Source organism: Denticeps clupeoides, chromosome 3 (genome assembly GCF_900700375.1).
Source record: "Denticeps clupeoides chromosome 3, fDenClu1.1, whole genome shotgun sequence".
Classification (NCBI taxonomy): domain Eukaryota; kingdom Metazoa; phylum Chordata; class Actinopteri; order Clupeiformes; family Denticipitidae; genus Denticeps; species Denticeps clupeoides.
The window spans coordinates 30,927,041-30,939,600 of record NC_041709.1 but is presented as its reverse complement, the minus strand read 5'-3'; the positions used below and the strand labels follow the sequence as shown (position 1 = coordinate 30,939,600).

General features: G+C 45.7%; 1 protein-coding gene across 3 annotated transcripts in view; it reads left to right on the top strand.

The window, feature by feature from the left end:
* Positions 1–1,819: 1,819 nt before the first annotated feature.
* The window catches only part of grin2bb (glutamate receptor, ionotropic, N-methyl D-aspartate 2B, genome duplicate b), a 62,985-nt gene continuing 52,244 nt past the window's right edge, over positions 1,820–12,560 (top strand). Inside the window, exons 1-2 of one of the 3 annotated variants that reach the window (XM_028971969.1) lie at positions 1,820–2,602; positions 3,844–4,336. In XM_028971969.1, coding sequence (XP_028827802.1) covers positions 4,310–4,336 — 27 coding nt within the window. In that variant the 5' untranslated portion in view covers positions 1,820–2,602; positions 3,844–4,309. Of the gene's footprint in view, positions 3,531–3,843; positions 4,337–12,560 lie in introns of all 3 variants that reach the window. The other 2 variants (XM_028971970.1, XM_028971971.1) reach the window with 2 other exon arrangements.

Here is a 12,560-nt window from a genome sequence, read left to right as displayed (position 1 = left end):
GAGCCTGGTTTTCATCTCACATACTGCTTAGAACTTTTTGGTCTTAATTCTATCTTGGTCTCATCAGACTAGAGAATCTTATTTCTCACCATCTTGGAGTTCTTCAGATGTTTTCCAGCAAATGCAGGCTTACATGTGTCTTGCACTGAGGAGAGGCTTCCCGTCTGGGAACTCTGCCATAAAACCCCAACTGGTGGAGGGCTGCAGTGATTGTGGACTTTCTCTTGTACTCTGTGTTGAGTTGTGGCCAGAACGTGTTTTCTTTCTACTAGCACAAATATACATGTAGAAACCAACGGATATGACAAATGTTTTTTCATCTAGACAACATCTGGTCACCCTCACTATGCTAACTTACTTATCTACTCAACAAATGCAAATAATTACACACTACATATTGTAAACAACTGTTCACTCATCCCAAGAATTTTTGTTCTTTGTTTTTCTTCTTCAAAAAAAAACATGGATAATAATCAAATACACTTAAATTATTATTTATTTTCCAAAGCCACAGGGAGCCGTAGGTTGACCCCTGACCCCTGTTCGAGAGTGATCTGACGGACAATTAGAAATGTATTGACCTCCTGAAAACACCAGTTTATTTTATGCATCAGACTTTTTTCATGCATGCGCGCAGTTATTTCACCGGTCCTTCTTGTAATGACATGTGGCCACACAGTGTCAGTAAAGCCTGGCTGTAGAAGCGGCTGATCTTGTTTAATGTGCCACACCGTACTGCTCACTAGATGTCAGAATATCCACACAGAATCCCATCAACTCTCTCTGGAGGCCTGGAGTTGCGGCATGGCCTCGGTCAGAGCATTCTTTTGGCAGAAGAAGTGTTAAAATCTCCCATGACTTCAGGTTCTTCTTCCTTTCATGTTGTTCATGGCCGTGTCAATTTTTTTTCTTCTGAATAAAACGTGGAGTGTTTGGTTCCAGAAGAAGGGTGGGGGAAGGAGACAGTAGGGAAGAGATCAAAAGAAGCAGGAGGAAAAAGGCAGAAGAGAAAGAGCTCTTCAAAAATGGGAGTGTCAACCTGACACCTGAACAGCAGAGAATGGCGAATAAAGAACATAGCAGGAAAAAATTAAATGTGGTAGAAATACTAGAGCGTCTCCAAAAAAAGATGATCCTTTGCACACGTTAAATTAATTATTTACTTATTATTATTTATTATGTGAAAAGTGACATAGCTTGTTTAGGAGTGAATGGATGAAGTTTGAATTCATTGAGTTGAGTTTTAAAAAAAACAAATGACCTTTGACCCCACCTTTCAAATTTTTTTCAGATGGACTATGCAACACCTTCATCCCATGGCCATCAGATACCTAAAACCTCAGGGACTTTTTTTGTCTTTGAACTGATACACACGCACTTTACCTCTTATGTACAGTACATTACAGCAGCATTTGAGCATTTTGTTTCTACTCGGCACCTAATTGTTCACGTCGCTGTTTTTTTAGCACTGTCTTTCTTCGACGTTGTCTACCCACTGCACTGCCCGTGTCCCATGTCTGTACTTTGTCCATTTGTCGATGTCACACATGTGCAATTTATGTGAGAAAGTTTAACTTGTTAAACGGATTGACAAAGTTCTGTGGGTGCAGAATGAAACAAGTGCAGCAAGTGCAGCAAGTGCATTCGGAACTCTGGTGGGAAACCGTTCTTTCAGAGGTGGGGGACTCTCTCTCTCTCTTCCTCTGGCTCTCTCTTTCCATTTTGCTCATTTTCAGTTACTTGTTGAGCCTATAGAGGGACTCGTCTCTCTCTGTTTTAACTCTCAGTCTCCCACCCCTCTCTCTCCCTCTCTCTCTCTCTCTCTCTCGCTGCCTGGTAAAGGCGGGGGAGTAGAGGGAGCGGGCGAGAGATCCAGCAGATGAGATCCAGGCACCGCTGCTGGTCCGGCCACGTTCTCCGGCTCAGACCGCCACTGCCTGCTGCCGTGAAGGGCTACATCCCACTCGGACGGATGCCAGCGCTCGGCCCCGGCCGCAGAAGAGCCCGGCGAGGGAGAGAGGGGGCAAACTGACGCCCACCCGGCTAACATTACAAAAAAGAACAGAGAGAAAAGACAAGAAGGAAAACGGAAGGCACTGGAGTATTCGTTTTTTTCTTTCGTTTTTTGTTTTTCTTCTTCCTCATCGTGGTGCTGGGAGGTGCTTCATCTTTTCATTTGTTCGCTCTCTCCATCATCTGCTTGCTAATTTATTTCTCCATCTACATGGTGTACAATTTTGTCTATTTATGACTGATAGGAGTGGAGAGGAAAGGAAGGGGAAGATCTCTTCCATTCTTTTTTTTTGGCCTTCCTTTTATTCCCCTCCTCATTCCTTCACCATTCCACCCATCTCTCTCTCTCTCCCACTCCCTTTTTTCCCACTCAGCTATCCATCACACCTCCCCTTTCTCTCGCTCTCTCTTTGACTCACTCCATCCTCCATCCTGAAGAAGCTTTGACAGAAATCTAGAAGAGAATAAAAAAACGCCACTCCATACAAACACCCCCCCTCCCCACCTCCCTCTTCCGTCCTGCTTTTCTTTTCACCCGTTTATCTTTTTGCATCCCAGTTCTTTGCCTGCTGCTTTAAAGTCCCCGTAGGTAGGTTAATGACTGTTTAGTGTCCGTCTCCCTGTCTGTCTGTGTGTGTATGTGTGTGTTCCTTATGTCTGTACATGAAAACACACATCGACACACACATACACGCACGCGCTAAACTGTGGCCGAGTCAGGCGGCACCCTGTCTCCAGCCACCCCCCCACCCCCCCATCTCAAACTCCATCCATCTTTACCTGTTGTCTGTGACAACGCTCGTCCTCGTCCTCCGCTGTGGTCGCACTCGTTCTCCAGCCGTTTCGATGCCTCCCCCAAAGTGGCCGCTTCTAAAAATAAGTAGACGCGAGGGTGAGGATCTGCACCAAACCTGATCATCTCCGCGCAATTCCAGACTTTTCTCTTCATCTACCCAACTCTGCACTGTCAACACGCCAGAATGAAGCATTTTCCTTTGCTTTGTGCCATTGCTCCTCACGAGTTTGTTTTCTCGACCATTTGTAATATTTCACTTAAAATGCTTTTTTCCATGAAGGAGACAAATGAGTGAAGATGTGCGGTAGACAGGCCAGGAAGGATATAAGTGTGGAAACGGCCACGTTGCATGACCTTCTCTCATCCATTCCCTCCATCCCGCAGTCATTGATGTAATGTTTTCTCCTCCCTCCTAAAGTCATTCTCGACTGTTCATTTCTAGATTTCTTTCTGCCTCTCCCATGTACATCATGACACACTGAAGTATTTCTGGACAAAAACCCAAGCCCCCAACCCCTTACAAAAAACAAAAAAACATTTTTTTTTTTGGCCCCGGCCTCTTCTTTCCTGGTTTTTGGCCGGACCTCCTCCCTTCCTGTCTTCAGGAGACACTTGTCTTGTGTTTTTGAGTAGCTGTCCTGTCTTTGCTGTCACTGTCCTGTGTGTTCAGTTCCAAGCTCATCTGTAAATAAATGATGAGGTTCCTCACAGGGTTATTGGGGTGAGTAACGGCATGGCCTCGCACATACACACCTTTGCTGGCAGTGTCTGTGTGTGTGTGTGTGTGTGTGTGTGTGTGTGAAAGGCTTTTTTCCCGTAGCATGTCCCGGGGAGTGATTGATTATTTATAAAAGAAGGTGTTATTTATTAGCTATAATGTGAAGGACCCTTTCTGCGCGCTGAATGGCCGCCATCGTGACATCGGAAAGTTTTTGCCGGGCTCTGTGTTATAATGCACGCCATGAACGACGCAGGCAGTCGCGTCCGCACGCTCGCGCCACATTGACCTGCTGTCCCCTGCTCTCCCCTCGCAGTCTGCTGGGAAGAAAGTGGCGGACATCGCCAGCCCCCTGTCCCTGACACGACTAAAGCCACTGGGATTGTGGTGGAGCCCGGGAACTCTTCGTCATCTTCATCTTCCTCCTCCTCGCATCCGGAATGGACAGCTAGAGACGATTTCAAAGCTCCAGAAGTGAAAGAACTGTTTTTCATCTAACCGTCAGAGACTAAACCATCTTCTTCAAAACCAGCTTCAGCTGGAGCCCAGACATCAGCACCCACCTGTTCTCCATCACTTCTAGAGGAACATTTGGGAGCCCAGAGCGGATATACGCCCCTCATCTTCCTCATCGTCCCTGTGCTGCTGAAGCCTCTCACCCCTCTCTTCCTCACCCCGCCCTGCGCCGCCGGCTTCTGTGCTCCATCACCCCTCCACCTGAGGCTATGAGAGGAAGAGAGGAGACCCAGATCACACCACCATGCCAGAGCTGAGGAGCAGGAATGAGAACTGGGCTGGCAATGTTCAAGGTATGGACCTGTACATCATCACCATCTTCATCTTCATTTTTGCTGTTCCCACGCATCTTCTCTTGGCTGTTGGTCACCTGCTGGTCAGCTGGTTGACAGGCATCAGAGAGAGAGAGTGCAGTACGTGGATGTCCACACGTAGATGAACATGTCCAGATAAAATGCCCCCTCCCATGTCCCAGCCTGTCGCACTCCTGACGGCTGGTATCATCCAGGGACAGGATTCTATTGTGTGTGTGTGTGTGGTGATGGAGAGCTCTTCAGGGAGGCCGGCCTTTCTTTTTCTCCTCCCCGGCCCACGCCTCGCATCTTCTTCTCTTGTTAGCCCTGCGCCGCGCCCCCTTCGCTTTGATCAATGGGCCGGGTCAAGCGGTGTCAGGCTGGGACAGATCCTCATCAGCGCCCTCCTCCACGACCCGCCTCATCTCACTGCCTTTAAAAATATTGACCAAGCAATTATTGGATTTGCTACAAGAGTGCGCTGTGTGTGTGTGTGTGTGTGTGTGTGTGTGGCTAACTACTCAAGGGAGCTGTAACCAGCGTCTGACACACAGCTCGACTGATATCATTATTTTGTTCATTATTGTTTTTGCACCGTGTGTGTGTGTGTGGGGGGGGGGAGCTAATTCCACTGCTGTGGAAGTATTTCACGATTAAAATGTTACATTTTATATATTTTAAATGTCAAAAACAGTTAGAATTCACCTTTTTGACACGACATTTGTTTTTTGTTTAATAACTAAAATAATAACTTTGCTGTTGATTTTTGCCCCAAATGTCACTTAAACCCACATGGTTCTCACCACTCGATTTATTAGGATTTTCATCAAGCGCGAGAAACGGGAGATCTTTCTTGGTGAATTTTCTTTGGTGAAATGGTGAGAGGGGCATGTCAAATACAAACTTGATGAGCTCTTTCTACAACAGATTAATCGCCAATCAACTTAGAGAACTGTTTGCAATCCGTAACATTTACCATGATGCAGAGTGTCTTTATTAAACATACATTTGTCACCAGATATGTTAACGTCCATTAACCTGCTCATTTTCACATCACAAATGGCTGTTAACCTGCCTCTGCCGGTCTTATGTGGATTCACCATTCAGACATTACTGTGTTTAAGTTAAAACTGCCTCATTTATCACTTCACCCATTTGTTTAAAATTGGCATAAAAATTTAGATAAAAATAAAAACAAATACTCATTGTGCCCTCTATATTGGAAATGAAATTCATAACTTTGCTTGGTTTTAGCTGGTTCTCCATAGTGTGAAGGTTTTGCACTCCTCTACATCGAGAAGTTGTTGTTTTGTGGTTGTCTGCACGACACTAACGGTACATGTCAGTGTTTAACCCAGAATCAGGCACTCGGTTCAATCTCAACTCTCAGACACAGTAGAGTTTTGCTGCTTGGTTGGCTACGTGAAGATCATTATATCAAACAACCAAAAATACATGCTTTTCAATGTGGCTGTATCAACATTCAGGAATCAGATCTAAACATATACATACATCACCTTTACCATTCAGTTACAATTCTGAATAGCACTGGATGATAACCAAGAATAATCCATATTGCTTTTATTGCCTCACCCTGGTTAAATATGTGAAAGGAGATGATTACTTCTGTCCCATTCTATGCTGATGTTTCAGCTAGTTCTCCTGATGTCTGGATTTGTGTTGGAGAACGCGGTTCTCATTCGGTAGCTTGAGAATACGGTTCTCATTCAGTAGCTGGAGAATGCAGTTCCTGCTTGATAGCTGGAGAATGTGCTTCTCGTTCAGTAGCTGGAGAACGCAGCTCTTGTTTGGTAATTGGAGAATTAGTTCTCGTTTGGTATATGGAGAATGCAGTTCCTGCTTGATAGCTGGAGAATGCGGTTCCTGCTTGATAGCTGGAGAATGAGGTTCTCGTTCAGTAGCTGGAGAACTCAGCTCTTGTTTGGTAATTGGACAATGCGTTTCTCGTTCAGCAGCTGGAGGACAAGGTTCTTGCTTGATAGCTGGAGAATGCGTTTCTTGTTTGGTAGCTGGAGAATGCAGCTCTTGTTTGGTAGCTTGAGAATGCGGTTCTCGTTCGGTAGCTGGACAACGCGGTTCTTGTTTGGTAGCTGGAGAACACAGAATTCGTTTGGTAGCTAGAGAAAGTGTTTCTTGTTGAGTAGCCAGAGAATGCGGTTCTTGCTTGGTAATTGGAGAATGTGGTTCTCAAATTTCAAATTCAAATTTTATTTGTCCCATACATATTCATACACGGTATGATATGCAGTGAAATGCTTTTTGCGACTGCTACAGTATTGCAAATGTTGCAAGTAAACAATGAAGACCAATATGCAAACATAACCAAATATTACACTTTTACATCTTTAACATAAAATATGTGTAACAGGTAGGGTGAAGGTGTGCAAATGAGTGAAAGACAATGTATAAGATAAAAAAAAAGAGTAAAAAGAGCAGAGATTGTGCAAAGAGAAAAAAAAGCGCAACGATTTTGTGTAAAGGGATTTTGTGCAAAGAGCCCAGAGTGATTGCTGGAGTGTATTGGAGTTCTATGTACTTTTGTTCTTGAGGGCTCGGATAGCCTGCGGGAAGAAGCCCCTCCTCATTCTCTCTGTGTTGGACTTCAGGGAGCGAAAGCACTTCCCTGATTGTAGCAGAGAGAACAGTCCATTGTTGGGGTGGCTGAGGTCCTTCACGATCTTCCTGGCCCTGGTACAGCACCGTTTGCTGTAGATGGATTGAAGGTCAGGGAGCTTGGTAAGGATGATTCGTTCGTCTGATCGAACCACCCTCTGTAGGGCTCGCCTGTCCTGCATGGTTCTGTTCTCAAACCAGGTTGAGATGTTTCCCATCAGGATGCTCTCTATGGTGCAGGAGTAGAAGTTCCTGAGCACCTTGGAGGGCAGTCTGTCTTTCAGGCGTCTGAGGTGGTAGAGACGCTGCCGGGCCTTTTTCACCACGGTGTTGATGTGACAGGACCATGACAGGTCCTGCGTGATGGTAGGTCCTCTCCTGCTTGGTACTGAAGTCCACTATTAACTCATTTGTCTTGCTGATGTTCAGGTGGAGATTGTTCCCCTGGCAGCAGTTCACCAGATTTCCAACCTCCTCAAGGTAGGCCGTCTCATCGTTGTCAGAGATCAGGCCCACCACGACGGTGTTGTCAGCAAACTTGATGATGGTGGTGGAGTTAGTAGTGGCTGTACAGTCGTATGTGTACACGGAGTACAGCATGGGGCTCAAAACACAGCCCTGGGTGGCTCCAGTGCTGAGAGTGATGGAGGCTGAGACATGTCCGCCCATCCTTACTGCCTGTGGTCTCCCAGTTAGGAAGTTGGAGATCTACTGGCAGAGAGATGAGCTGAGTCCCAGGTGCTCCAGCTTGGTGGTGAGTGTGGAAGGGATTATTGTGTTAAATGCTGAACTGTAGTCAATGAAAAGCATTTTAACATAATTTCCCTTCTAAGTGTCCAGGTGGGTGAGTGCTGTGTGGAGGAGATGTGAGATGGCGTCGTCTGTACATCGATTGGGATGGTAAGCAAACTGCAGTGGATCCGGTAGTGAAGAAATGATGAAGTCTCTGACCAGCCGTTCAAAGATCTTCATCACTACTGAGGTGAGGGCTACAGGGCGGTAGTCATTGAGGGAGGCAGGATGGGTTTTCTTGGGGACCGGAACAATAATGGACTCCTTGCAGCATGTGGGGACAACCGACTGAGATAGAGAGAGGTTGAATATCTCTTGTGAACACAGGTGCTAGCTGGTCTGTGCAGGCTCTGAGGATTCTCCCCGAGATGCCGTCTGGTCCTGCTGCCTTCCTGGTGTTCACTCTCCTAAAGCCTCTCCTCACGTCATGCTCGGTGATGACGAACGCGTTCTTGGTGCTGGCAGTGTCCTCCCGTCTGCAGCTGTTGGAGCCGCTAGCCGTAGCATCGCTAGCATCTTTAGCTGCAGCCTCGAAGCGAGCATAGAACGTATTTAGCTCATCTGCCAGAGACACGTCCGCGTTCGTCCTACCAGATGTTGGTGCTTTATAGTCTGTTATTGTCCTCAGTCCCCGCCACAGGCTCCTAGAGTCGCTCTGTTCGAGTTGTGACTCCAGTTTCTTCCTGTAGCGCTGCTTAGCCTCCTTCACCGCTTTCCTGACGCTGTACGATGCAGCCTTGTATGGTTCCATGTCCCCGGAAGCGAGCCCCGCGTTATAGGTCGCGGTGCGAGATCTCAGAGCATCACGGATGGTTTTGTCCTCCCACGGCTTCTGATTGGGAAACGTTCTGACGATCGTTTTCTGAAAGGTGCAGTCCGTTAGTTTACCCAATGAAACTCACAACCGCTTCCGCAAACTCACTAATGTTTCCGAAACTACTTTGAAACATGCCCCAGTCTGCGTCATCCAGTGCGTCCACTGATTGGTCCGTCCAGTGTGCCACCTCCCTCTGAACCGAAACTTCCTGTTTAAGCCTTTGTTTGTATTTAGGCATGAGGAAGATGGCGGCATAGTCGGATTTTCCAAATGGTGGACGAGAGTGTGCCCTGTAACCGTCCTTTGTTGTCACAATGGTCCAGTGTCCTTTCGCCCCGGTGGGGCAGGTGATGTGCTGATGAAAGTTTGGCGCTGCACGTTTGAGGCTGGCATTATTAAAATCCCCTGCCACAATAAGCACAGTGTCCCGGTGCTGTGTTTGGTGCTGTCTGTCCGTGTCTGCTTTCGGTGGAATGTAAGCGGCGCTGATGATGACCGATGTGAACTCCCGAGGAAGGTAAAAAGGACGACATTTGATGGTCAAAAGTTCCAGGTTCGGTGAGCAGGAGCGTGTAAGAGGGACACTGCTGAAGCAAGGTTCTTGCTTGGTAGTTGAAGAACGTGGTTCTCATTTGGTAGCTGGAGAAGGCGGTTCTTGCTGATAGCTGGAGAATGCGGTTCTCGTTCAGTAGCTGGACAACGCGGTTCTTATTTGGTAGCTGGACAACACAGTATTCGTTTTGTAGCTGGAGAACATGGTTCTCATTCAGTAGCTGGAGAATGCGGTCCTTGCTTGATAGCTGGAGAATGCGGTTCTCGTTCGGTAGCTGGAGAACACAGCTCTTGTTTGGTAGTTGGAGAATGTGGTTCTCGTTCGGTAGCTGGAGAATGCGGTTCTTGCTTGATAACTGGAGAATGTGGTTCTCGTTCGGTAGCTGGAGAATGCGGTTCTTGCTTGATAACTGGAGAATGTGGTTCTCGTTCAGTAGCTGGACATCGCGGTTCTTGTTTGGTAGCTGGAGAAAGCATTTCTTGTTGAGTAGCCAGAGAATGCGGTTCTTGCTTGGTAGTTGAAGAACACAGTAGTCATTTTGTAGCTGGAGAACACGGTTCTCGTTCAGTAACTGGTGAATGCAGTTCTTGTTTGGTAATTGAAGAATGCGTTTCTCGTTCGGTAGCTGGAGAACACAGCTCTTGTTTGTTAATTGGAGAATGTGTTTCTTGTTTGGTAGCTGGAGAATGTGGTTCTCCTTCAGTAGCTGGACAAAGCAGCTCTTGTTTGGTAGTTGGAGAACGTGGTTCTCGTTCGGTACCTGGAGAATGCAGTTCTCGTTTGGTAGCTGGAGAACTCTGCTCTTGTTTGGTAATTGGAGAACGCGGTTCTCGTTTGGTAGCTGGAGAACGCAGTTTTTGCTCGGTAGCAGGAGAATGTGGTTCTCGTTTTGTAGCTGGAGAACGCAGCTCTTGTTTGGTAATTGGAGAACGTGGTTCTCGTTGGGTAGCTGGAGAATGCGGTTCTTGCTTGATAGCTGTAGAATGCGATTCTCGTTCGGTAGCTGGAGAATGCGGTTCTTGCTTGATAGCTGTTGAATGTGGTTCTTGCTTGATAGCTGTAGAATGTGGTTCTCGTTCAGTAGCTGTAGAATGTGGTTCTTGCTTGATAGCTGTAGAATGCAGTTCTCGTTCGGTATCTGGAGAATGCGGTTCTTGCTTGATAGCTGTAGAATGTAGTTCTCGGTCGGTAGCTGGAGAATGTGGTTCTTGCTTGATAGATGTAGAATGTGGTTCTCGTTCGGTAGCTGTAGAATGCGGTTCTTGCTTGATAGCTGTAGAATGTGGTTCTTGGTCGGTAGCTGTAGAATGCAGTTCTCGTTCGGTAGCTGGACAATGCGGTTCTTGCTTGATAGCTGGAGAATGCGATTCTTGTTTGGTAGCTGGAGAACACGGTTCTTGCTTGACAGCTGTAGAATGTGGTTCTTGGTCGGTAGCTGTAGAATGCGGTTCTTGTTTGGTAGCTGGAGAACACGGTTCTTGCTTGATAGCTGGAGAATGCGATTCTTGTTTGGTAGCTGGAGAACACAGTTCTTGCTTGATAGCTGTAGTATGCGGTTCTCGTTTGGTAGCTGGAGAACACGGTTCATGCTCGGTTGTTGAAGCTTAAGGCTTTAAAATGTGGAGTGCTTGGAGAGAGCGGCATTACAGATTCCCTCATTGTCTCATATGTTGATCTACATTTGGCCCTAACGAGGAACAGCTTGGTAATTAATTAGCTATGACCAGTGAGCCGTGTGTGCGTGTGCACGGTGAGAAAGAGTGTGTGTGTGTGTGTGTGTGTGTGTGTGTGAGCAGTCTGCTCCTGATTAGTGATTGGTTGAATATGGTAGAGATTAGCTCAGGCTACCCACAACCCCCTGAAAGAGATCATGGGGACGTCACCCAAAATGCTGCAACCCTCATTTCTTCATGCTTCTCAATTACTAACATGACTTCTCTTTGGTCCAAGAACTTTTAAATGATATACACCAAATATCAAAATAGGCGGGAAGCAAAAAACTAAAATAACCAAATTGGGATCTTGTTTTTGATTTCATTAAAAAAGATTCCTTAAAATTCTGATAATTTGCCAGATAAAGAGCTTTCATTGTTTAAATATACCTCAATTTTACCAAAAATGTCTGACCCCCCAACATACAAATTGTGGGATTGTTAATATAATGTACCAGGTGAAAATGCGTGGTGTGCTGTTTTATTGCAATCATATTATATTCCATTATGTCTGTGTGTGTGTGTACCTGATACGAGCCGAACTGGAGCAACACCTGCTTTCCTGCACAATTAACGTATTTGATTTAACAAATTATTTAGAAGCATATATATCTATCTGTTGCATTTGGTTTTTATTGTGTCCTGTAGCAGCAGCTATTAACCAGCAGTGTGGTACTACAGTCTGCACCATGTGTACAAATGACAGTGAATTTGTCTTCTTGTGGAATTACTGTGTGTGTGTGTGTGTGTGTGTGTGTGTATAAGTGAGCTTATGTGTCTCCAGAATAGGGAAATATCAGTTGACAGGGAGAGGCAGGCACCGTACCTCCACTCTGTCAGAACGGATTACCAGACAAACTCAGTCACACACTCACACACGCTCACACACAAACGTACACAGAGAGCAACTTCAAAGCTGTGTGTAAGACAGAGATGCAGAAAGAGGGGGAGGGGAGGACGTAAAAGGGAAAAAAAGAAGGTTAAAATGATTCAGTGCTGTTGCTCTTCCCGCCCCTGTTAATGAAATTAATTTCCCAGCGTTTATTGGGATGAAACTTCCGTGAACGTTTGTGAATGAGTCTCATGGTACAAAACGTGCAAAATACACAAAAACATCATATGACAGTGGTGACGGTTGTGGCCTAGCGGGTAAAGAAGTGGACTAGTAATCGGAAGGTTAAAATCCCAAAACCTTAAGGTGCTACTGAGGTCCCGTTGAGCAAGGTACCGTCCCACACACTGTTCCCGGGACGCCTGTCATTGTTGCCTACTGCTCACTAAAGGTGAAGTGTTAAATACAGAGGACACATTTCCACTGTGTGCTGTGCTGTGCCTTGCGTCACAATGACAAAAACATTTTCATCATGATCATGATTTAACACAAAGGGAACATTCACGAACATCACATTAACTTCTGCATGTTCTTGGGTTCTAATGATTTTGGAAATTTGATTATTCAATATATTATACTGATGTTTTTCTACAAATAAATATTTTGAAACATGGTGAATTTTTCAAACGTAATTCTAATCATTCTAAGATAATTTGAATTAAATGTAAATGACTGGTGGTTAATGTGAGGTTTTGTGTTGCATTGAAAATGAATAATTATGCAAATGAATCAATCATCATACCTCCAGCATTTCAGAAATGAACGCAAGTGAAAAAGAAAAGTCTGGCTTTCCACTTATCTGTACGCTAAGAAAGCTGCATTAT